This window comes from Chelon labrosus, assembly GCF_963514085.1.
Source record: "Chelon labrosus genome assembly, chromosome: 2".
Classification (NCBI taxonomy): Eukaryota; Metazoa; Chordata; class Actinopteri; order Mugiliformes; family Mugilidae; genus Chelon; species Chelon labrosus.
Genome location: NC_140338.1, coordinates 14,407,513 through 14,430,847, shown reverse-complemented (window position 1 = coordinate 14,430,847; position 23,335 = coordinate 14,407,513). Strand labels below are relative to the sequence as shown.

General features: G+C 39.9%; 1 protein-coding gene across 1 annotated transcript; it reads right to left on the bottom strand.

The window, feature by feature from the left end:
* Nucleotides 1–1,033: 1,033 nt before the first annotated feature.
* LOC311500313 (toll-like receptor 3) lies at nucleotides 1,034–7,699 on the bottom strand. Its single transcript, XM_084561634.1, has 5 exons — nucleotides 7,627–7,699; nucleotides 6,728–7,188; nucleotides 4,042–4,236; nucleotides 2,053–3,902; nucleotides 1,034–1,573 (listed from the first exon to the last, which is right to left on the bottom strand). Exons 2-5 carry the CDS (start codon nucleotides 7,181–7,183, stop codon nucleotides 1,351–1,353), a joined length of 2,724 nt encoding a protein of 907 aa, XP_084417760.1. The 5' UTR covers nucleotides 7,184–7,188; nucleotides 7,627–7,699; the 3' UTR covers nucleotides 1,034–1,350.
* Nucleotides 7,700–23,335: the final 15,636 nt, after the last annotated feature.

Below are 23,335 nucleotides of genomic sequence, written 5' to 3'. Positions count from 1 at the left end.
ATGAGTCCTGTGGGTTGAGCGGAGGGGCTTCTGTGAATTTGGAGGCCAGGTCAACACCTTGTGCTGTTTTTCATGTCGTTGTTTTAGTTGTTCCTAAACCGTTTTTGTGCCTGTGTCAGGCTGCGTCCTCCTGCCATTCAGGAGTGTCATTGCTATGGGGTGGGGGTGTCTGGTCTGGTCTGGTCTAGGTGGGTGGTCTAAGTAACATCCACACAAATGCCAGGTCCAAAGGTTTCCCGGCAGCACATTGTATTGTCACAACATGGTCAATGTATTTCACTTCTCCTGTCAGTGGTTTTAATGTTGTGGCTGATCGGTGTATTATCTAAAGTATTTTTTTTATTATTATTTATTTGTTCACTGTGTTGGTTGAATGTACTTTTAGATAAGACTATCTCAGCAAAGACTAAAGTTCACAATAAGGAGCCGAGTACTGTCTGTTTGAAAATAATAATTGCACCTAGTTTATGAGCTAGTTTAATCAGTTTTAGATGTAGTTTGTTCAATTTCACTTTGTCAAAAACAAATATTCTGTTCAGTCGGAGAAAGGATTTGAAAAAGACCTTCATACTGAATTTTCTCAAAGTTGTACTTTTAAGTGATTAAAACTTTTATCTGAGTCAAAACAAACAGCACATGGGAGGGAGACTTTTTACAATCTGCCTTTACCTCATGGACATTCAAACAAACTGTTCCAAATAAGCATGACACTTACACTTTTAAGAATATATCTGATAGCTGCTAGTAAATTAACATTAAACATCAACAACTTTGTGATAATGTAATTGGTTTTCTATTAAAAAGAATAGAGGATGTAATTTCTTATTTGGACCGCTAGATGTCAGGATATGCTCATTTTTTAAATCAGGCTGCATAGAGAGGAACTCCTGAATATTATCAAGAGAATTACATTTTCTTTTTTTTATCTCAAATTGACCTCTACTGTGTCACAGTAGAGGTGTGTCAAATAATGAACATGTGTCTAATGAATAATGAATAGATGACAACAGTCAGAGGGAGAGTGTTTTATCGTATATGTATTCAACATCAAATGTAAAAAGTACAGAAACATGTAGCAGTTAAATTTGTGCGTTTGTGTGTTATGTACAGGTCCAAAACTAAATGGCACTTTTTAATCATCACAATGTCGTTATCAGCGTGTCTCCAATGCCCTTTTTATAGCAAAGTTATAATGTTTAGTACAGCGTACTGGCAGAACATCCACACAGTGGGCAAAACGACCGGCACGGATGGTGCACCCAACTGAGCAACTGGCAACTGGTAACAATGCAAGAACTGGTAATTATGGTTCCAAATCAAATTATCAAGAAAGAATCAAGGTCAGTCCTGCTATCGATTAGTCAGGCCGAGTGCAATGAGGAGCTTCTGGTGAAACGCCGGCACCCTCTCCTTGTGGACAGGCCAGTCCAGGACGCAGCGTGAACGCAACATGCCCCTGTGGAGGAAGAGCGCGCGGGATAGCTTGTAGTCGTGCACATCCTGCAGGAAGACCAGAACCACAGAGTCCCTGCTGGCTTCAATGACCTGGTGAAGCGCGTGATGGACTTTGAACCTGCGATGAGGAAAGACATGGAGTAAGGGAAGGGTGATGATTTTGAAAATAACAACTGTGTGCAGCTTAAACTAGTCATACTAGACATCACAAAGGTTTCCATTTTATCTATTAGATACCATAAGACAGACATTATTCTGCCGGATGAGAATGAGACCAAAAATATTGCCAGTGGTATAAAGAACTACTTCCAGATGGTATGAAACCACACAGCCTTGATCACAACATTATTGACGCTGGGATTATAGGAATAGACAGAGGACACTGAGGCAGACTGATTCAACAGAAGAACTGTTGTAAGACACCTTCAAGGACTGTGTACTTAAGCAACTGCTGCAATCGATGGTCGCACCAAATATTGATTTGTTTACTTTTAACATCTAAGAGTTTTTGCGCAGTGCTGTACAAACTGTGGCAGTTACTTGACTACAACTTGATGTATCATAAAGAATAACTCCAGTAGTGTGTGTCTGATTTACCGTCTACACCAGGGATCCCTCAGAAGACTTTCAGTGATGACAAACAATATCTTCCTGGACTTTCTCATGTTATCCACGATGGATTCAAGCTGCGACATGCCAAGGACTGCATCTCGATCCTCCAAATAAAATCGGCACTTTTCGTTTTCCAGAGGGACCATCCTTCTCTCCACCCAGCTGGCGTCTTTCTCTGCGTGAACGACGTACGCGTCGTACTCGAATTCTCTGCCCTCTTCCGCTGTGGTGTCACTAAACCCCAACGTGCGGTTGATCAGTATGTTCCAGTAAAACTGAATCCTCCATCCCTGGAACCGCACCAGAAGCGCAGTCACAACCAGCGCGGTGACAGCTGTGCTACTCAGTATATAAAGAGCCTGAAAAGGGGTCATATCTTTGCAAGACAGGGGGTCGAAATCCAGGATGGAGTGGTTAAAGTAACTCAGTGGAGTTTTGCAGGAATACAGGTCCCTGAGACCTGGTACGTGAGTCATATTTGTGGTATTCAGCCACGTCGCAAACCACAGGATGCTCTCACATGTACAGTCAAATGGATTTTTGCCCATGGTTAGCAGGCTGAGGTTGCTCATAGGGGTTTTAAACACTTCGGGCCTTACAGCCGTGATCAGGTTCTTCTCGAAGCGTAAAATCTGCAGTGAGGTCAGATCATCAAAAACTGAGTCTTTTAGGTTGTTGAGGAGATTGTTTGTAAGGCTAAGCTCCCTGAGGTGATTTGGACCTCTCAGAGCCTCCACTGGGATCTCATCCAGTGCATTATAATCCATGTGTAAGGTTATTAAGTTCTTTGTGTCTTTGAGAAACAACACTGGCCCACCAGGGTTGGCGCTCTTCCACACTCTGGCTAAATTGTTGTGTTGGAGTTTCAATACTTTGAGGTTCCCAAGCCCCTCCAGCAAACTCTCTCTGATGTTAGCGATGTTGTTGTTGCTAAGATCCAAGTAGGTGAGATTGGACAGGGGTCTAAATGGAGAAGGCTCCAGGTTCAAGGTTGTGGCTTTAAGACTTTTACCCAAAGTCAGAACTCTAAGACCGGCAACATTAGCAAAAGACTCAGACCTCAGGTCAATTGACTGTATGTTATTTGACATGTGAATCTCTTGGATCTGCTCCAGGCCTTCGAATTCTTTGCCTGTGATACTTTGTTTGATAAAGTTGAAATCTAGCATGAGGGTTGTGAGGTTTCTGAAAACAGAGAAGCTTCCAGGATTAATCCTTGTTATGCCAGTGCCTGTCAAATTTAGCATTCTGAGCGGGGAATCCGCAAGTGAGGCGAAGGTGTTGTTCGTGATGATTTTGAGCGATTTAGAACTACTCCAGCTCATATCAAGCACTGTAAGACTTGTCAAACCTGTGAAGGTGTGCTCTGTGAGTTCCCGGACTGCAATTTGGTGCAATATCAAACTCTCCAGGGATTTTAATGGCTGGAAAGAGAAATCGTCAATAATTGCACCTCTGTAGATTTTCATGAAAACCCTACTCAATTGGAGCATTTTCAAACTTTTGAGCCCCTGAAAAGTACCATTGGTCAGCTGACTGATGTAGTTGTCAGACAAAATTAGAGTCTCAAGTCTCGGTACCCACTGAAATGAGCCATCTGCAATAGTACGCATGCCATTGCCGGCCAGATTCAGAAAAGTTAGATTGGTTTCCTTCAGTCCTTTAAATGTTGTGTTTGTGAGTGTGACCAGTCTCGTCGACAGAAGAGACAGGGAACTGATGTTGGTCCCTGATAGCGCAGAGCAGAGTTCGGAAATGACCAGAGTGCCCATAATGCTCCTGTCTAGGATTAAAGAGCGTAGGCCTGAAATGGGCTTGAAGGAACCAGTTTCAATCTGCAACAAAACAACCACACACATATCTCAATGGGGGAAAAAGGGCAACAAAACAGACAACTGAAACCAAGGTGATATGATAACTCTAATTTCTACAGACAACACCATTTAATTTCCCATTTTCAGGTAAGTTTCTTACCATGGTTATTCGCAAAGACGACAGGTTGAGGACACGTAGAAAGGATGACTGGTTAAGGAAGATAAAGTCGACATGCGACAGTGCGATGATGTAATTAGATCCCAACCTGAGCTCCTCCAGTCTGGGCAGCTGAGGCTGAGAGCCAAGGACGGGTGACTGCAGTCTGTTTAAGGAAACATCAAGGAACTTCAGGCTCTGTGGATTAGGAAAAGATCAACAAAAAAAAAAAGGTAATTTGATGTAGGAGAGTCCCACGAAACAACAGTGATGTGGTTTAAACTTATGTGGTGTATATATCGCTTCTGTTTTGTCAAAACACAGTTCCTTCTATGTTCATACAGACAAAATCTCCCATCTTTATTAACCCTTAGTTATGAGCAGCCTATTGACACTTGCACCCGTTCATTTAAAAGCTCATCAAAGTTTCTCCATAGTCATGAATTAGTTCATATTAAGCACGGCTCTTTTACCTCCGCTTATTTTAATGCTCATGCTCTCTTTGACGTTTTAGGAAATACCCTGCTTGGCCAAAAAAAAAGTCGCCTCCAAGAAAAAAAGGTTGCACGCTGTAATATTTCGTTGGACCGCCTTTGTAGAGCACACATTCTCTGTGGTATTGTTTCGATAAGCTTCTGCAATGTCACCAGATTTATTTCCATCCAGTGTTGCATTCATTTTTCACCATCATCATTTTATTGATGATCGTGAGAGTCTGACCACTGTGCAAAGCCTTCTGCAGCACATCCCAAATATTCTCAATGGGGTTAAGGTCTGGACTCTCTGGTGGCCAGTCCATGTGTGAAAATTATGTCTCATGCTCCCTGAACCACTCTTTCACTATTTGAGCCCCATGAATCCTGACATTGTCATCTTGGCATATGCCCGTAAACATCAGGGAAGAAAAAAATCCATTGATGGAATAACCTGGTCATTCAGTATATTCAGGTAGTCAGCTGACGTCATTCTTTGGGCACATAGTGTTGCTGAACCTAGACCTGACCAACTGCAGCAACCCCAGATCATAGCACTGCCCCCACAGGCTTGTACAGTAGGCACTAGGCATGATGGGTGCATCACTTCATCTGCCTCTCTTCTTACCCTGATTGTTCCCCACTATCCTTCCAGTTTTTAATAATGCGTTGGACAGTTCTTAATCCAATTTTAGTAGTTTCATCAATCTCCTTATATGTTTTCTCCGCATTGATGCATGCCAGTGATTTGACCCTTCTCAAACAGACTAACATCTTTTCCATAACCACGGTTTTGTCTTTAGACGTGGTTGTTTAAGAAATGAGAAGCTACTCATTGCTACATCAGTTGGGGTTAAATAACTTGTTGTCAGCTGAAAGTTAATCACCCATGCAGTAATTATCCAATAGGAGGCTCATACTTATTTGTTTAGTTAAATCCAGGTGGTGACATTTTTTTGGCCAGGCAGTGTATTTGCCTACGTGAGAATGCTTGTACAACTCTCAACAAGGAAACGGCTAGTCTGGTTCAGTGTCAATGCACAGCAACTTGAATACTATTGAAAGAAAAAAAAAACATGCCCTAGAATAATAATGTACTTTTTCAAAATCTCAAGAAGCCTCTGTGATGTTTTTTCATAAAAGAAAGATAGTCAATTTACTTCCTGGTCAATTTGTTAAAGAAATCAACCAAATTTGTCAGGTCACAGTACGTTTTACGACAACTGAGTATTCATTTCAAATGTCTCTTCCTTAAGGGAATATGGTGCCTACTGCCAACCATTCACTATTACAACGTCTTTGTATTGTATTTAAGGTGCAAACATAAAATAAGACTATCAGCCGCTCCCATGGGTGTGTGCATTCCATTGTTGATATTTTTGTGGTGAGTTAATCACGTGATGCTTCGTTTCATTTTCATTTATTCATGAAAACTTAGATAAGTTCCTGCAAAATATAATCTATCTCTGTGAAGTTACATAGCAGTTACATAGCAGAAGAGTGATAAAGTAATAGTCAAGACCAGCAAAGCTGAACTTTAAACTGGATCTGTACAAAATGGTGCTATACCAGAATACACCGATCAGCCACAACATTAAAACCACTGACAGGAGAAGTAAATACTGACCATCTTGTGACAATAAAGTGTTCTGCTGGGAAACTTTTCGACCCGGCATTCATGTGGATATTACTTACACATGTAGCACCCTAAACCAGACCAGGTACCCCTTCACCCCATAATAATGACACGCAAGATGATGTCTGACACGGGCATGCACACAAAAACGGTTTAGGAACAAATCAAAAAAATCATGAAGAACAGCACAAGGTGTTGACCTGGCCTCCAAATTCACTAAATCCCAAACTGATCAAGTATCTGTGGGATGTGGAACAAGCCTGATCCACAGAGGCCCCTCCCCTCAACCCACAGGACCCACTAACAACATCCTGTTGCCAGACTCCACTGGACACCATAGGAAGGCCCATGTCCATTCTCTGATGAGTCACAACTGTTTTGGAGTCACAAGGGAGACCTACACAATATTAGGAAGGTGGTCATAAAGTTGTGCCTGATTGGTGTATGTCACTGTAAGGTATGGATTAAATCTATGAGAATTTCTTGTAAACTTAAGATTCACTATCATTTCATTGTTCCCCTCACATCTACTTTCAAACATCTGTGTTATCCCTGATCCAGCACAAACAGACTCCTGTACCTCTAGTGCAGAGAAGGGCTCTCCTTCTATCCTTATGGTGTTGTTAGCCATATTCAACCATGTCAGACTGGTGCAGTGGCTCAGATCCTCTTTCTTCAGAAAGGACACGTGGTTATGTTCCAGGTTCAGGGTCTGCAGATGAGGCAGTGTCTGACACACTCCCCCATCCAGCTTATTGATGCTGTTGTGACTGACGTTGAGGTGGATGAGGCCCGGGTACGGGTTTAGCGTCTCGGGGAGAATCCGCACCAATCTGTTGTGAGACATATCCAGACTGATGATGTTCCCGGGAAGGTCTGGAGGGACGGCACTGAGGTTGAGGTGGCTGCAGTCAGCTCTGCGTTCCCACACGTAGCAGGAGGTATTCTTCTGGCTGGCCATGCAAAAGCCTGGTCCCCCCATCAGAAAACACACGACGAGGAGCCGCGTCAGCAGACTGGCACGTTGGGCACACATAGTTTCTTTGGAAAAAAAAATAAAAAAGAGAGAATAAAGTGTCACAGTCAGCAGATGAGCAGGATTAGAAAAGTACTGCAAAATCCTATTTGATTGTTTAGCTGACTTTTGGGCTCCAACAAGCTTTATTTGCTGGATTTATCGTCTGCCTTGTAATATAGAGGGGGTCAATATCAGATATTTTCACTATAAACACTGCTTGCAGATATGAGAAGAGTAGGAGTGTGCATTTGCTGTCAGTAAAATCAAAACATTGGCCTATAAAACCCTAAACCTCCACCAGGGAGATCTTAAAAACTACACATAGTAATTACATGGATCTGTCACTATAATTACTAACGTGCTCCATTTATTACAAAGAGTGGTGTAGCACTATATTAACTGACCTTTAACGCACTCGTAGGATGGCTATTGTTCTGGAAACAACAGATTTGATTTCTTACCTAATTCTGCTGTTGCGTGACAGCTGTGGCATCCAGGCTTCAGAAAAACAGATCTTCACTTCCCTTCACCGCTGCTCTACAAGAAAGCATACAGTAGTGACTCTCTCTCTCTTATAAAGCACACATTTCAGCAACAGTGCAGGTAAATAAGGAAACGAGAAACGTGCCATTCCGGTTATACTTCAAGATGGTAATCATATCTTCGAAGATATGATTACGATTACAGTTTTTAAATTTGTTAGATGTTTGTTAAATGTGCAAGTGTGTGTACTGTGTTGTCATGACTAAAAAAAAATAAACATTTGCTTATAATACTGTACTTGTTTTATATATAAAATGGTCTGGTCCATTTTAGGGCCAGATTAGGGCCAGCTCTGGTTGCAGTTTGGCTGAGATGTGGGCGTTATGTGGCACACATGTTGGATGCCGGATGTGGGCCACATAAGGGCTGGAATTCTTTCAGGCATGTGGACCAAGTGTTGAGTTTCACGTGTTTTATTCAGAACGAAAAACCGGAAGTCAAACGAACAGACAACCCCGCCACTAGATGGCAGTATAACACAGCGAATACACCCATTGTGAGAATTACATTATTACAACACTCCCACTTAATTTTACAATGGCATTAAGGCTTTAGACTAATTTAGGCCAATATTACTTAAGAGAAATAATCAGCTCGACAAATAATGTCAGAAACAACAAATCCTATCAACACTTAAACTAGCAAGATCCATCTTTGCTCCTTTTTACCTTGCTTACACTTTTCTTAACATCTTCAACATTAAACAGTTGGCCTACTGAACTAAATTAAATAGTGCAAAGCCCAATCTCACTCCTGAGATACTCAAACTTTTGCCTTGTTAGTGGCTTGGTCAAGATATCTGCCTTCATGTCATTTGTTGGGCAATATTGTAGTTGTATTTGCCCATTCTGCACACATTCACGGATGTAATGGTAGCGAATGTCTATGTGCTTAGTCCTGGAATGATCGACTGGATTCTTCGCGATTCCAATGGCTCCTTGGTTGTCCTCCAGGATCACGACCGGCGTAGCATCCATCCCAAGGTCATTCAGCAGTCGTTCAAGCCAGATACATTCCTGTGCTGCTTGGCTCAGTGCAACATACTCAGCTTCTGCTGTTGAAAGTGCAACTGTTGCTTGTTTCTTGCTGAGCCAACTCACTGGTCCTCCACCCAGCAAGAACACATTCCCTGTGGTTGAGCGGCGGTCATCTTGGTCACCAGCCCAGTCAGCATCTGAGAACCCGATCAAAGTTCCAGAATCTGACCGCTCATACTTTAGGGCAAGATTCAATGTACCCTTCAGGTATCGAAAGATTCTCTTCACAGCCGTCAGATGTGCAGTGTTTGGATTTGCATTGAACTTTGACACAACACTCACTGCTTGTGCTATGTCTGGTCGCGTAGCCATCGCAGCATACAGCAGACTACCCACCATAGACTGGTAAGTACTCTGGTTCACAGGCTTACTGACACCATCATCCTTTTTTAACTTCACGTTTGCATCAGATGGGGTTGCAACGGGATTGGCATTATCCATTCCATATTTCTGAAGAATGGCCTCAATGTAATGCTTCTGATGAAGAAACAAACATTTCATTGCACTGTCTTGGACAACAGAGATGCCCAGGATATAGGACAGCTCACCCATGTCCTTCATCTTGTAGCGGTTCTTGAGAGCAAGTTTCAGTTCCTTCATGCTTTCTGTTGACTCTGTGATCAAAATCAGATCATCAACATAAACAGCTAGTATCTCTAACTCCTGTTGAGATCTCACAAACACACATGGGTCTGATGTGCTCTGTTTAAAACCGATGTCCTTCATGAACTGTGTGAAAGTCTTGCTCCAGCAGCGAGGGGACTGTTTCAGCCCATAGATGGACTTCTTCAGTTTGCACACTAAGTGTTCCTGGCCTGGTTTGATGTACCCCTCTGGTTGCTCCATGTAGATTTCCTCTTCCAGGTGTCCATTTAGGAATGCAGTTACTACATCCATTTGATGCACATGTAGATTATTCTGAACGGCGAAGGACAGCAATGTACGAATTGAGCTGAATCGTACCACAGGTGAAAAAGTCTCATCATAGTCAGCACCATACTTCTGTGAGTATCCTTTGGCGACAAGTCTGCACTTGTATCTTTCCACTTTTCCGTCACTATGATGCTTGACTTTGAACACCCATCTTGATCCTATGGCCTGGCGATCTTTTGGTAAATCTACTAAGTCCCAAGTCTCATTTTCCAGCAGCGACTCATATTCCAGGTCAGCCGCTTCCTGCCATTCCTTTGCTTCAGGGCTCATCATTGCTTCTGTCAGTGTGCTTGGTTCTGTGACATGACAAACATTGGCATAATGTTCAACAGTCACCATGTCAGCAAACTCATCATATCCATATCTCTTTGGAGGCTTTCTGATTCTGCTGCCCGCTCTAGCAGCTTCATCGACAGTGACCTTGTCAACTGGTGTTCCCTTCTCGTCTGTATTCAAGACAACTTCATTCTCTGAACAAGAAATTTCACCTTCCTGTTTCCATCCAAAGTCTGATTCATTGCAGATGACATCCCGGCGAATTAGAATCCTCCTTTTTTCTTCATCCAGCAAGCGGTAGCCCTTGGCATTATTTGCATAGCCCATGAAACGCAGCTTCACAGCTTTCTTGTCCAGTTTTCTTCTTTCTGAGTCTGGCACATATGCATAGGCTACACAACCAAACACCTTCATGTGACTCATGTCCGTTTTTTTCCCGCTCCATCTTTGGTAGGGTGTCTCTTGCTTTATAACAGACGTGGGCAGCCTGTTCTGTATGTAAGCTGCAGTTGCTACAGCTTCCGCCCAGTACATGTTTGATAGTTTAGCATGGGAGAGCATACTTCTAGCTGCTTCTATCAATGTCCTATTTTTTCTTTCTGCCACACCATTTTGCTGTGGTGAATGAGGTACAGTCATCTCATGGTGGATACCTTGAGCCTTTAAGTACTCCTGAAACTCCCTGGATGTGTATTCTCCACCATTATCTGATCTTAGTCTTGTAACTTTCTCACCGCACTCATTGGAGAATGTTTTCTCAAATTCCTTGAATTTGCTCAGAACTTCACTTTTCTGTTTCATAAAGTATACCTTGCAGCATCGAGAGTAGTCATCAATAAAAGTCACAAAGTACTTTGATCCACCTATGGATTCAGTCTGCATGGGACCACAGACATCACTATGGATCAGCTGCAACTTGCGTTTAGAGCGTATTTCTCCCACTGGCTTGTGAGGCTTTCTGGAGAGCTTGCCCTCCACACACGCTTCACAGAATGAAACTTCTTCTTCTGCAGAAAAGTCCACTCCATTTACAAGATTTTTGAGTTCCTTCAATTTGGTGGTGTGTCCCAGTCGCTGATGCCACAGGCTGACTGCTACTGATGCACTTGATGCATCGTGACAGATGGGTGAACTTCCCTCGACATCCAGCTGATACAGTCCATCAGCTCTTTGTGTCCCTTTTCCTTTAAGATCTCCATCTTTACCACGGATGTAGCAGCGAGACTTCTTGAACTGCACCGTATTTCCTTTTCTGACAGCAGCTCCCACTGAGAAGAGATTTCCGGATAACTTGGGAACATACAGCACATCATACATTGTGACATTTTTTCCATCACTGACTTTGAATGTCATTCTCAGTTTCACATTACCAAGTCCGAGGGCGTCAACTACCCTGCCGTCACCAAGTTTGACTGACTGTGGTTTTGGAAACTGCTGATAGTCTTGAAGAATTTCTTTATGACACGTCATGTGCTTTGATGCTCCAGAGTCGACCAGCCACTGGACCTGTTGCTGCATGTCGTTCTGGTTTGCCTCATTAGCGACAAAGGCACTTTCAGACGAGTCTTCTTCATTTTCACACATCATGCTCTTGGCCTTGTGGGTTTTATTTTTCTTTTTCCTACTTGGACAGTCGCGCTTTATATGTCCTTCTTTCCCACACTTATAACATCTCCAGCTTGATCTGTCAGCTCCCACTGCCTTGGAGTTAGCCTGCATTTCTCCACGAACCTGTGTTGACATGGCTGACGCACCACTGGTTATAGCTCCACCATTATTACCATCAGTATGCACTCGCTTTTGCTCTTCATTTATTAATGCCTGCTGAACAAACTTCAGTGACAAGTCATTCATTTTAGTCTCTAGGGCAGTAACAATTGTAGCATAGCTTTGTGGCAGGCTACCCAGGAGTGTCACGATCTGGTCCTCCTCTTCAATCACAGCACCTATTGCTCCTAGCTGATCAGTCAGTTCTTTCATTCGTTTTAAATGTTCAGTTATGGTTTCTCCTTCCTTCATTTCACATCTGAAATATTGCTTCTTTAGAAACAGTTTATTTGCAAGAGTATCTCTTTCAAAATGTCCTTTCAGCGTGTCCCACGCTTCTTTTGGGGTCTTACAGCTTGTTATCAGGTACAACTGTGATGTACTTACATTCAGCACCAAAACGGAAAATGCCTTTTCCTTCCGTTTTTCGAATTCTGCTTGCATTTGTGCATTTGCTCCAGCTGCTAAGTTGTCCGTTTCCATCACCATGCCCCATAGTCCTTTTGCTTTCATCAAATGTTCCATTTGAAATTTCCACGTTGCCCAGTTCTCTGGTCCGCCTAGCTTCTCAATAAACAGTTTATCCTCCATTGTGAATACGCACAACACTGTTTTATATTCCACACAAAGTCCGTGTAAAAAAGCCTTTTTTAGCGATGTTCTGGGCCCATAACCTGTTGAGTTTCACGTGTTTTATTCACTGCGGTCAAGCCAGCCGTCTCTCGTTTTCGCGTGGTCAAGCCAGCCGCTCCAACATTTTCCAGTGCGCTCTTATTGCCGACTTTATGGGAAATACTTTGAGACAATTGGGAAAGTCGGCGCAAGCTTACTGCAGCGTGTGGAAGCTTCCGGTTTTCAAAATAAAACGAGGGCATTCAATGTATTAAATGTTTATTTTAAAAATATGAAGAGCATTAAGATTTGATTAAAAAAAATAATAAGAGTGTCTCATAAAAGACGTATGATCCTGATTCTTATAGAATAGGTCACATGACCTGGAAGCTATTGAGCTATAATATTCATATTGAAATGAATTGAAAATTCATTAAAAAATATGAAAGATGTTAAAATGCTATACGTAGAGGTGTGTCTCATACAACAAGTGTAGTTCTACTGTCCTACAGTGATTTTGAGCCAATAGGTCACATGACCTGGAAGCTATTGAGCTATAATGCTCATATTTACATTATAAAATGTATTACAAATTCATATAAAATATGTGAAGTGTTTAAATGCTATAAAAAGAGGCGTGTCTCAAACAGCATGTGTAGTTCTACTGTCCTACATTGTATTGAGCCAATAGACCACATGACCTGGAAGCTATTGAGCTATAATTCTCATTTTTACATGATAAAATGTATTAAAAATTCACTAAAAATATGAGGGTAAGTAAAATGCTATAAAAAAGGCGTGTCCCATACAGCAAGTGTAGATTAACTGTCCTACACTGATTTTGAGCCAATAGGTCACATGACCTGGAAGCTATTGAGCTTTAATGCTCATATTTACATTATAAAATGTATTAAAAATTCATTTAAAATATGACAAGTGGTAAAATGCTATAAAAAGAGGCGTGTCTTATACAGCATGTGTAGTTCTAGTGTCCTACATTGTATTGAGCCAATAGGTCGCATGACCTGGAAGCAATTGAGCTATAATGCTTATAATTACATGATAAAATGTATTAAAAAGTCATTAAAAATATGAGAAGCGGTAAAATGCTATAAAAGGAGGTGTGTCTCATACAGCAAGTGTAGCTATGCTGTCATACACTGATTTTGAGCCAATAGGTCACATGACCTGGAAGCTATTGAGCTACAATGCTCATATTTACATTATAAAATGTATTAAAAATTCACTAAAAATATTAGGGTAAGTAAAATGCTATAAAAAGAGGTGTGTCTCATACAGCAAGTGTAGATCTACTGTCCTACACTGATTTTGAGCCAATAGGTCACATGACCTGGAAGCTATTGAGCTATAATCCTCATATTTACATGATAAAATGTATTAGAACATCATATAAAATATGAGAAGTGTTAAAATGCTATAAAAAGAGGTGTGTCCCATACAGCAGCTGTAGTTCTAGTGTCCTACACTAATTTTGAGCCAATAGGTCACATGACCTGGAAGCTATTGAGCTTTAATGCTCATATTTACATTATAAAATGTATTAAAAATTCAATAAAAATATGACAAGTAGTAAAATGCTATAAAAAGAGGTGTGTCCCATACAGCAACTGTAGCTCTAGTGTCCTACACTGATTGTGAGCCAATAGGTCACATGACCTGGAAGCTATTGAGCTATAATACTCATATTTACATGATAAAATGTATTAAAAATTCATATAAAATATGAGAAGTGTTAAAATGCTATAAAAAGAGGCGTGTCTCATACAGCACGTGTTGCTATACTGTCATACACTAATTTTGAGCCAATAGGTCACATGACCTGGAAGCTATTGAGCTACAATGCTCATATTTACATTATAAAATGTATTAAAAATTCAATAAAAATATGAGAAGCAGTAAAATGCTATAAAAGGAGGTGTGTCTCATATAGCAAGTGTAGCTATGCTGTCCTACACTGATTGTGAGCCAATAGGTCACATGACCTGGAAGCTATTGAGCTATAATACTCATATTTACATGATAAAATGTATTAAAAATTCATATAAAATATGAGAAGTGTTAAAATGCTATAAAAAGAGGCGTGTTTCATACAGCACGTGTAGATCTACTGTCACACACTGATTTTGAGCCAATAGGTCACATGACCTGGAAGCTATTGAGCTTTAATGCTCATATTTACATTATAAAATGTATTAAAAATTCATTAAAAATATGACAAGTGTTAAAATGCTATAAAAAGAGGCGTGTTTCATACAGCACGTGTAGATCTACTGTCACACACTGATTTTGAGCCGATAGGTCACATGACCTGGAAGCTATTGAGCTTTAATGCTCATATTTACATTATAAAATGTATTAAAAATTCATTTAAAATATGACAAGTAGTAAAATGCTATAAAAAGAGGTGTGTCCCATACAGCAACTGTAACTCTCGTGTCCTACACTGATTGTGAGCCAATAGGTCACATGACCTGGAAGCTATTGAGCTATAATGCTCATATTTACATGATAAAATGTATTAAAAATTCATATAAAATATGAGAAGTGTTAAAATGCTATATAAAGAGGCGTGTTTCATACAGCACGTGTAGATCTACTGTCATACACTGATTTTGAGCCGATAGGTCACATGACCTGGAAGCTATTGAGCTTTAATGCTCATATTTACATTATAAAATGTATTAAAAATTCATTTAAAATATGACAAGTAGTAAAATGCTATAAAAAGAGGTGTGTCCCATACAGCAACTGTAACTCTCGTGTCCTACACTGATTGTGAGCCAATAGGTCACATGACCTGGAAGCTATTGAGCTATAATGCTCATATTTACATGATAAAATGTATTAAAAATTCATATAAAATATGAGAAGTGTTAAAATGCTATATAAAGAGGCGTGTTTCATACAGCACGTGTAGATCTACTGTCATACACTGATTTTGAGCCAATAGGTTACATGACCTGGAAGCTATTGAGCTTTTATATGCATGTACTGTGTATATATTTTTGTATTTTGTTGTATTTTTATATTTATATATCTGAGAGCAAGTTTCTATATTTATTCTATAATATAGTTTCTATATTTTATTTTATTTTATTTTAGGCGTAACAACACCAAAGCAAATTCCTTGTATGTACGATCATGCTTGGCAATAAAGTCTTTTCTGATATTTACATTATAAGATGCATTAAAAAGTGTTAAAATGCTATAAAAAGAGGTGTGTTTCATACAGCACGTGTAGCTCTACTGTCCTACATTGATTTTCAGCCAATAGGTCACATGACCTCGGCACTATAGAGCAAAAATTCGGTATCATTCATAAAAACATTCATAGAAATTACGAGGAATATTTAAAGCTACTGAAAAGAGGTGTGTCTTAATCTGCCAGTATAGTCATGCGATCCACCACTGATTTGGGTCATTAGGTCACATGACCTGGCAGCGATTGAGAATTGCTGTATTTTTCATAAAAAAAATTAACATCAATTTTGAGGACCATTAAAAGCAAATAGAAAGAGGTGTGTCTTTTCCATCTGGCCTCATTCGAGGGAAATTATAAATTTAAACAGAAAAATAACACTATTGAAAAGATTGGAGTTCTTCCTATTTTCAGGTCGCCTATATTAAATGCCAATAGGTGGCGCTTATTTACCTCAACTTCCAAGATAATCCACGTTGAGGAAGAAAAACGGGTGAAAAACGGACATATATTTCAGTTCTTGTAAGAGATGGGTCGCTTCAAAAAAGGTCAAAAACAGAGAACCACAGACCTCTGGCAGTTAGCTGGAGGTAGGGATGCTCTTGTAAGGTCTTTTATCAAACACAATGTTTGCAACATAGATGTTTCACCAGAGCAGTGGTTATCAGTCACACTTGATGTCTTCAAAATTAACAAGAAAGACTACGTTAAGTGGCTGAAGGTCATCTGGAAGGAGGATAGACGAGGATTGCGGACAGAGGTGCTTCTTGAAGGTGGGCTACTATTAAAAGACAACTAAGATTTTACTAGAATGTTTGAAATGCTAGCTCCTTTTTTGTAAGACAAGTCCAAGTTAAATTAATTCTGACCATTAATTACTGTAAATATTTCCTGATCATCCTTCTTAATGATAAATTAATTAAATGTTCATCATAACCAGAAATTATCTATTATTTGAGATTTCTCAACTTATTAATAATACAGTTTTAAGGCCTTCAGTGTACATTACAGTCAACTGTTGAATATTTCATCATTGTCAGTTTAAGAAACTACAGAATTTTAGATTTCTTTTTCTTATACTGTTATTAGGATTCAATAGGTATGTCCAACAATAAAATTAGAGTAATCCCTTTTGGAATATTTCTATGTTTAGGAGGAGATGTCAGTGAAAGAGAAAGGCTTAAGGAGACGTCTGAAGGTAGCACTCCCTCAGAGAGCAATGCCAAGCAAAATAAAAAGAATGATGATGAGGAAGAAGGCCATTTACAGGTGAACTTAGACCAGAAATCAGCAAGTGAGGAAGGAACAGAAAATAAAAAGGAGAACACCAAAACAAGTAACATACAGTCACATCAAGCAGACTCACCCAGCCCTGTTACCCTGCTGGAAGATTTTCCAGATATAGTCCAAAAACAAACAGAACATGATGCAGATTCAGCTGAAGCTGACCCATCCAATCCTGTTACCCTGATGGAAGATACGCTACAAGTGCTTTCAGCGGATGCAATGCTTGAAACAGACTTGGACTCATCTAGCTGTGTATTTAAAGTAAGCAGTGATGATTCCCACAATGACCCAGGCTCTGACTCGGCCAGCTCTGTGTCCTTGCTGGAAGACAGCAAAGGCAAGACACCGTCATCACCAAATGACCCTCAAGCCTCCTCAGTGGATGAAAGCCAAGAGGTAAAATTTCAATTATTTTAATTTTTTTTATTGTGAATAAGGAAATATTTCATTTTAAGCTGGACATTTATTTGATTCTAAATGCATTAGGTTGAACTAACACAATGTACATTCATTTTATTGATATTCTGTTAAGATATACATCTTTAAAATGTGAAAACTTTTTATTTACAAAAACAACTTTACAGAGTACTGTCGATTCCCACATGAAAAAAATGTATCACAGATTATTTTATATTAAAGTTGAACAGTTGCGCAATTTATCAGTGGATTGGACAACTGCATATTTTTTACTTTTAAAAAAAAATGATTGACTGATTCAAAAGATGTTACTTTATGGCTTTGCTAACAAATTTCTTATGTCTTTTACTTTTTTACTTGTGTTTTCAGAATACCAGCGGTGCCTCCACTACATCATCGCAAAAACGTTTTGAACATGATAACTTTTTCACTCACAAATTGCCCAGTGAGCCTTGTTTTTTTTTTATATCCCGCGCTGACTGGACAAAACTTAGAAGGACACAAAAAAAAAGGCAATTCAAAACATTAAATTGGACAAATGTAATTGCAAAAGGGATAAGAAGTGTTCATCCATTTTGCAGTTTTGCATTTAAGAGACACACTGTGAAAACCATCGGGTCAAAGGCAAATAGCCCTGTGTTCATTTGCACTGGATACTGTCGTTTTGAGGACTGTAGTGTCCAGGTGGATGTCAAGGTGGAGAGTGAAGACTCACTAAAGGCTGTGGTCTTTTTTCATGGGGACATTGTGCGGCACAGACGTGACATGCTAAAGAGAAGGCCAATAAGAGCAGATGACAGACATGTAATTGCGGAGAAACTTAGCTCAAAGCTTCCAAGAAGCGTTCATCTGGATAGCTTGAACAAGCTGAATGATGATGTTCTGGAATCTGGATGCAGGGATGATGTGCCAGCCACTGGGGTTCTGAAGACAATTGCATACACAGAAAGGAAAAAAAAGAGGCTGCACACCAATGAAATGATCAGTGTGCAATTGATGTCTGAAAATGAAAAGGGCACTGAGGACAAGCTGATTCAAAAAATTATTCTTCAGCCAAAGGGAGTCATGCTCTGGTCCAGCAAGACGATCAGTCTGTTTCACCAAAGGTCAAAGAGCGACATTGTGTACTTAGATGCAACAGGCAGCGTAGTCAAAAAGGCCAAAGGAGAGAGCACACCTTTTTATATTTATGAACTTGTTGTGAGACATCCAGTGAAAGGATGCTCACCAGTGCCAGTAGCAACTTTTGTGACTTCTGAGCATACAACTGCATCAGTCTCCTACTTTTTGGGGTCCTTCATCACAGACTGTGTGAAATTACATGGGACAAAAATTCGCAAAAGAGCTGCGATGTACATCTGTGATGGCTCAGCAGTGTTGATGCAGTCTATTGCACAAAACTTTTGTGGCCTGAGTCTCACTGAGCTTCTAGCACACTATTTTAACATTGTAACGGGACAAGGGAAAAAGAACGCACTCGACCTTCCGGTGTTGCATCGCTGCTTAAGTCATGTAATGAAAAATGCCAAGGACCTCTGCAAAAAACAGTGAGTGATGTCTTTTACTTAATATGATTTGGCTTTATTTATTTTCTGTATAGTGTAATATTGGTAGCATTAACATTTTTTTTTTAATTCTTTCCCATAGTGCTGGCAAACAATACCTTCTCTGCATGCATCTTTTCGGGCTGATGACTCAAGCTACTACACTCAAACAGCTTGATGAAGTTGTGGTGAGCGCTACTGTGGTTCTGTCCAGTCCATCAAGTGGTGAGAATGTAGAAAAACATTTTCAAAACCTGCAAACACTTCTCACCTCAACTGAGCAGTCAGTCATTAATGACTCCGACATCACTGAGGAAGACTTTGTGGTAGGTTATCCTCCTGAGAATTTTAGATTTGCAAGTTTAGTTTTCCAGTGTTGAGTTTTGAGTAAATTTTGGTCTTTGGTCATATGTGTTGGTTTGTTTTTCAGTATGTTTGAAGGAAGTTTCTAGTATTTATAGTTATAATTGATAATTCCATAATAGATGTTGAATGGACTCTTCATTGTTTTAAGTTCAAGTTCCTCAGTAAGAGGTGTCATGAAATATTGATGCACTGAATTAGCAAGTTGTGCTGTCAAGATAGACACAATTACATGAAACACAGAAATATGGTGTTCCAGGGAATGACTGATGCACGGTCCAAAAACCATAAGACATGAAAAAAATTACTAGTTACCGGAATAGAATTGTGTCTCTTACAGGTTGAATTGGTCCCAACACCATTTGACCAGCACTTTAAAGAAATTATCCAGCAGGCACCATTGGACACACAAGGAGAGCCAAATGGGTACCACTGTTCCACTTTCATCCCTAGGCTTCTCAAGTACTTTCTGCCTCAGGCAGCTCTGTGGTCAGGACTTTTACTTGGTAAGTCAGCTTCCACTCCCATATGTATATATGCATTCATTTCAGGTTTATGTCTTCCAGTTGTGAAATTTATGTGCTTGTATTGCAGGAGACCTTGGAAGACATGGAACAGGACCTGTTTATGAGAATCTCTCCAAGAAATACAAAAGAGCTGCTCAGAACTCATCACAGGTAAACATTAGTGTTAAAATGTAGTAACAGCTAACCATAAACTGTAATAAAAAACAGCTGTCTTTACATTTGTTGGCACATTAATTCAGGAAATGTAATACTAACATGAATTCATATTGATCAGAATAACATATCTTTAACAGAATTACACCAAAGACAACCAGACCCAGGGGATAATGGAGAAGAGCCAATGGGATCTCAAAAAGATCCGCTTTCAGCACAAGAGTCTGACCAGACTGGACGACTTTGTGCACACATACAAAAAGATGCATGAAGCTCTTCTGAGAGAATACCAGGACTCTCTAAGAAAGAACAAGGAAAAGGTGTGATATTTTCCTAGTTTTTCTACTTAATGTAATTGTATTTCACATTTTCAAAAATCCTGCTTGTAGGAATCTTAATCTGATCAAATTATATCTGTGATTTACAGCTGTATCTGTTCAGTTTTGATGGAATTCAATGCACAATTTGGCTAAAAATTCATGTTGTTTTTTGCATCAGAATTACGTCACAGCTGTTCTGTACTTAAAATTAACTACTGAAGAGCATGTTATAAACGTGCCATTTATACACTAGTTTTAAAATAAGTATGAAGTTCTTATTGTTCATCAATTTTACACTTACTTTATTACTATATGAGCACAAAACATTATACATTTTTCAGATAGTATACGTCTTCCTATTACAGACCATGATCACTTCTAAGACATGACAAAAACAACCATGGATTAGAGAGAGAAAAAAAACATTATCAACATCAAGGGTCAGCGACTTGCAATCTATCAGTGCTTCACAAAAATTCCTAGTCTTGACACATATCTACAAATCGGTGGTTGCTAATACCAAGTAAAAATACAAAATGTGGAGAAAATCTTCCAAAATAGACATCTGCAAATAATACCTTGCTTAAATACTAACAATACATCTCTGTGTTTATTGTTAACAAGACCCACAGGATAGACATTGAACGCTGGAAACAGAAAAAACAGAGGAGAAGAGGTGTATACGTCTCACCAATGACAAAGCCTTTTGATTTTGAGAAACATAAAAACCAGAAGGTAAAAACAAGATTTTGTTTGTGATCACCATCTGCTCATTATTTGTCATACTATGTGTTATATAACAACAGAAAGTGTAAAATCGATGATTTGGTCTACTTTTGTGATTATCAGGTTTTGAAGAAGAATATATCCATCCACACGGAGGTAGAGGAAAAAGACAGAGACAGCTCTTGTTCCATGTCATCAGATCGTGCAGCATCACAGGTAATTTTTAGATAACCTGTAACAACAATGCGAAATGGTCTTGGTGTGATTGTCTCCAAACACACATAATACAACTCTTGCTTTTAATAGTCAGAAAAATGTACATAGTGTTGGCTATAATGGGGATGTATGTTTATGTATTTCTCTGTCTCATGTTGATTACAGCTCAAGTCCTCCCATCAGTCAACATCACTGATCACTGATGCAGATGAACAGCAACCAGAACATGTGCCAACAAAGGTGTGTTTTCTTGTTATTACATAATCTGATGTAATAACAACAAATACATATAATTGTACTATTTTAATCCATGGGTTAAAACCTAATCTAACCCGATTCAAAATATGTGTGCAGTTTGAATCAGAAGCAACTAACATCACAGATAGTGACACTTTGAGGGAAGATGCACCACCGGCAGCCCTGCTGTCTCCATGGCAAGAAAACCCAGCTCTGGATTCATCAGCAGAAAACCACATCCAAGAACAAGACAAGAGGTTGTCAGTGGAACTCTCTGAAAGCATCAAAATATGTGTATATAAGGCAGATCTAACAACATTTGTCGCTGATGCTGTTGTCAATGCTGCCAATGTTGCACTCTCAAGCAGACATGACTCCATCTCACGTTTGGCAACTTTATTCGTCCCGGTTCGTTTCACTTTTTTCTGTTAACGAGCATACACAGACGCAGGGAAGCACACACTCTCTGATGTAAACAAAAAAAAAAACTCTGCTACGCGCCGGCTGACGACATCACGTCACCTATGACCTCAGTCCGAAAAATATAAAATATAAACAAAATGAAAATACAGTTGGCTTCGTTTTACTTTCTCAGTTCTACAACTCACTGGCATCTAAATGATAAAAATGTAAAATATAAAAATGTAAATTAAATAATACATGTTATATCTAGGTCTCAACACCCTCCCCCACTAAATAAAATGTTGCCAAACATTTTCTTAATCTCTTAACTAGTGAACACTTTGTGAAAAGGTAAGTAAACAGTTATGTATGACACACGGCACATCTTCTTTTACAGGATGATGAGATTGTACTCTCTTGATAGTCCATTCTTTGTTTTCTTTGCAAAAGTCTCTCATGGCCACAATACGGAACCAAATAATATAGTCCATAAGTATTGAAGGATGCATAGTCCATTGAAGCATTGGTGGGCCCCCCAAATCTTCACAAATGGGACAAGGAAACTACCATTTACATCCATAACTGTGTGTTAACACATTTCACAGCCATATGTTAAGTCTATTCTGTACACACAGCTAATTCCTACTTTACAGTATGTACCACACTACTGTCTTGACTACAAAATACTAGAATGACAACCCCACATTTCCTGTAGTTGTTATTGAAATAAATGTTCAGATAACCTGTTTTTCTTTATATTCTGTAATGTGTGTCATTTACCACATTAGACTATAACTTCTATAACATATCAATAATAAACTAACTTATTGAATTGTCTTGTGTGTGTATGAATCTCTATTCATGACAAAAAGGATACATGGATGATGATCTCGTCGGCAGGTCATGGCTGGTCTCAGAGGGCTCTCTCACACCGACAGGGCAGGTTTTCAGCTGCTGGAAGGTTGGCTGGCCTAGCTGGTCATAGGTGTAGACACGCCTGGGCTGTCGAACTCTCTTAGGCCTTTCTCTCTGTGTTTCAGCATCACTCTGCTCATCCTCGGATTCCACAGCTGGAGCGTCACTCTTTTCCTCCACGCCATGTCTGTCCTCCACATGTTCCTCTTCTGAGTGTTCCTCAGGTATAAACGTCACCTCAGGTCTGTTTCTGGGCGTGTCACTCCTGGGGCAGAACTCTCTTGCTTCTGCATTGAGGGGCAGATCTGCTTGTCTCGCTGCTGTCCACAAGTGACACTCCTCTTCACTGGAACTGTCTGTGTCAGCTGGGTAAGTGTTGTGCTTGTGAGTATGTTGTCTTCCTGTTCTCTGCTTTGATTTGTTTCCACTGTTTTTCTCTTTCAGGTTGGATTCATCCACCTCTGGCTCTTCAACCAGGTAAGGACACGGCAGGAGTAGGTTTCTGTGTAATACACGTCTTCTCCCAGTTCCTTGCAATGGCTCAACCACATAGACTGGACTATCAGGGCCTTTCCTTCCCTTGACAACATAAATCACATCTTCCCAGTAGCTGCGCAGTTTTCCGGTGCCACCTCTGGGTGTGAGGTTTCTCACCAGGACATGGTCACCTGACTC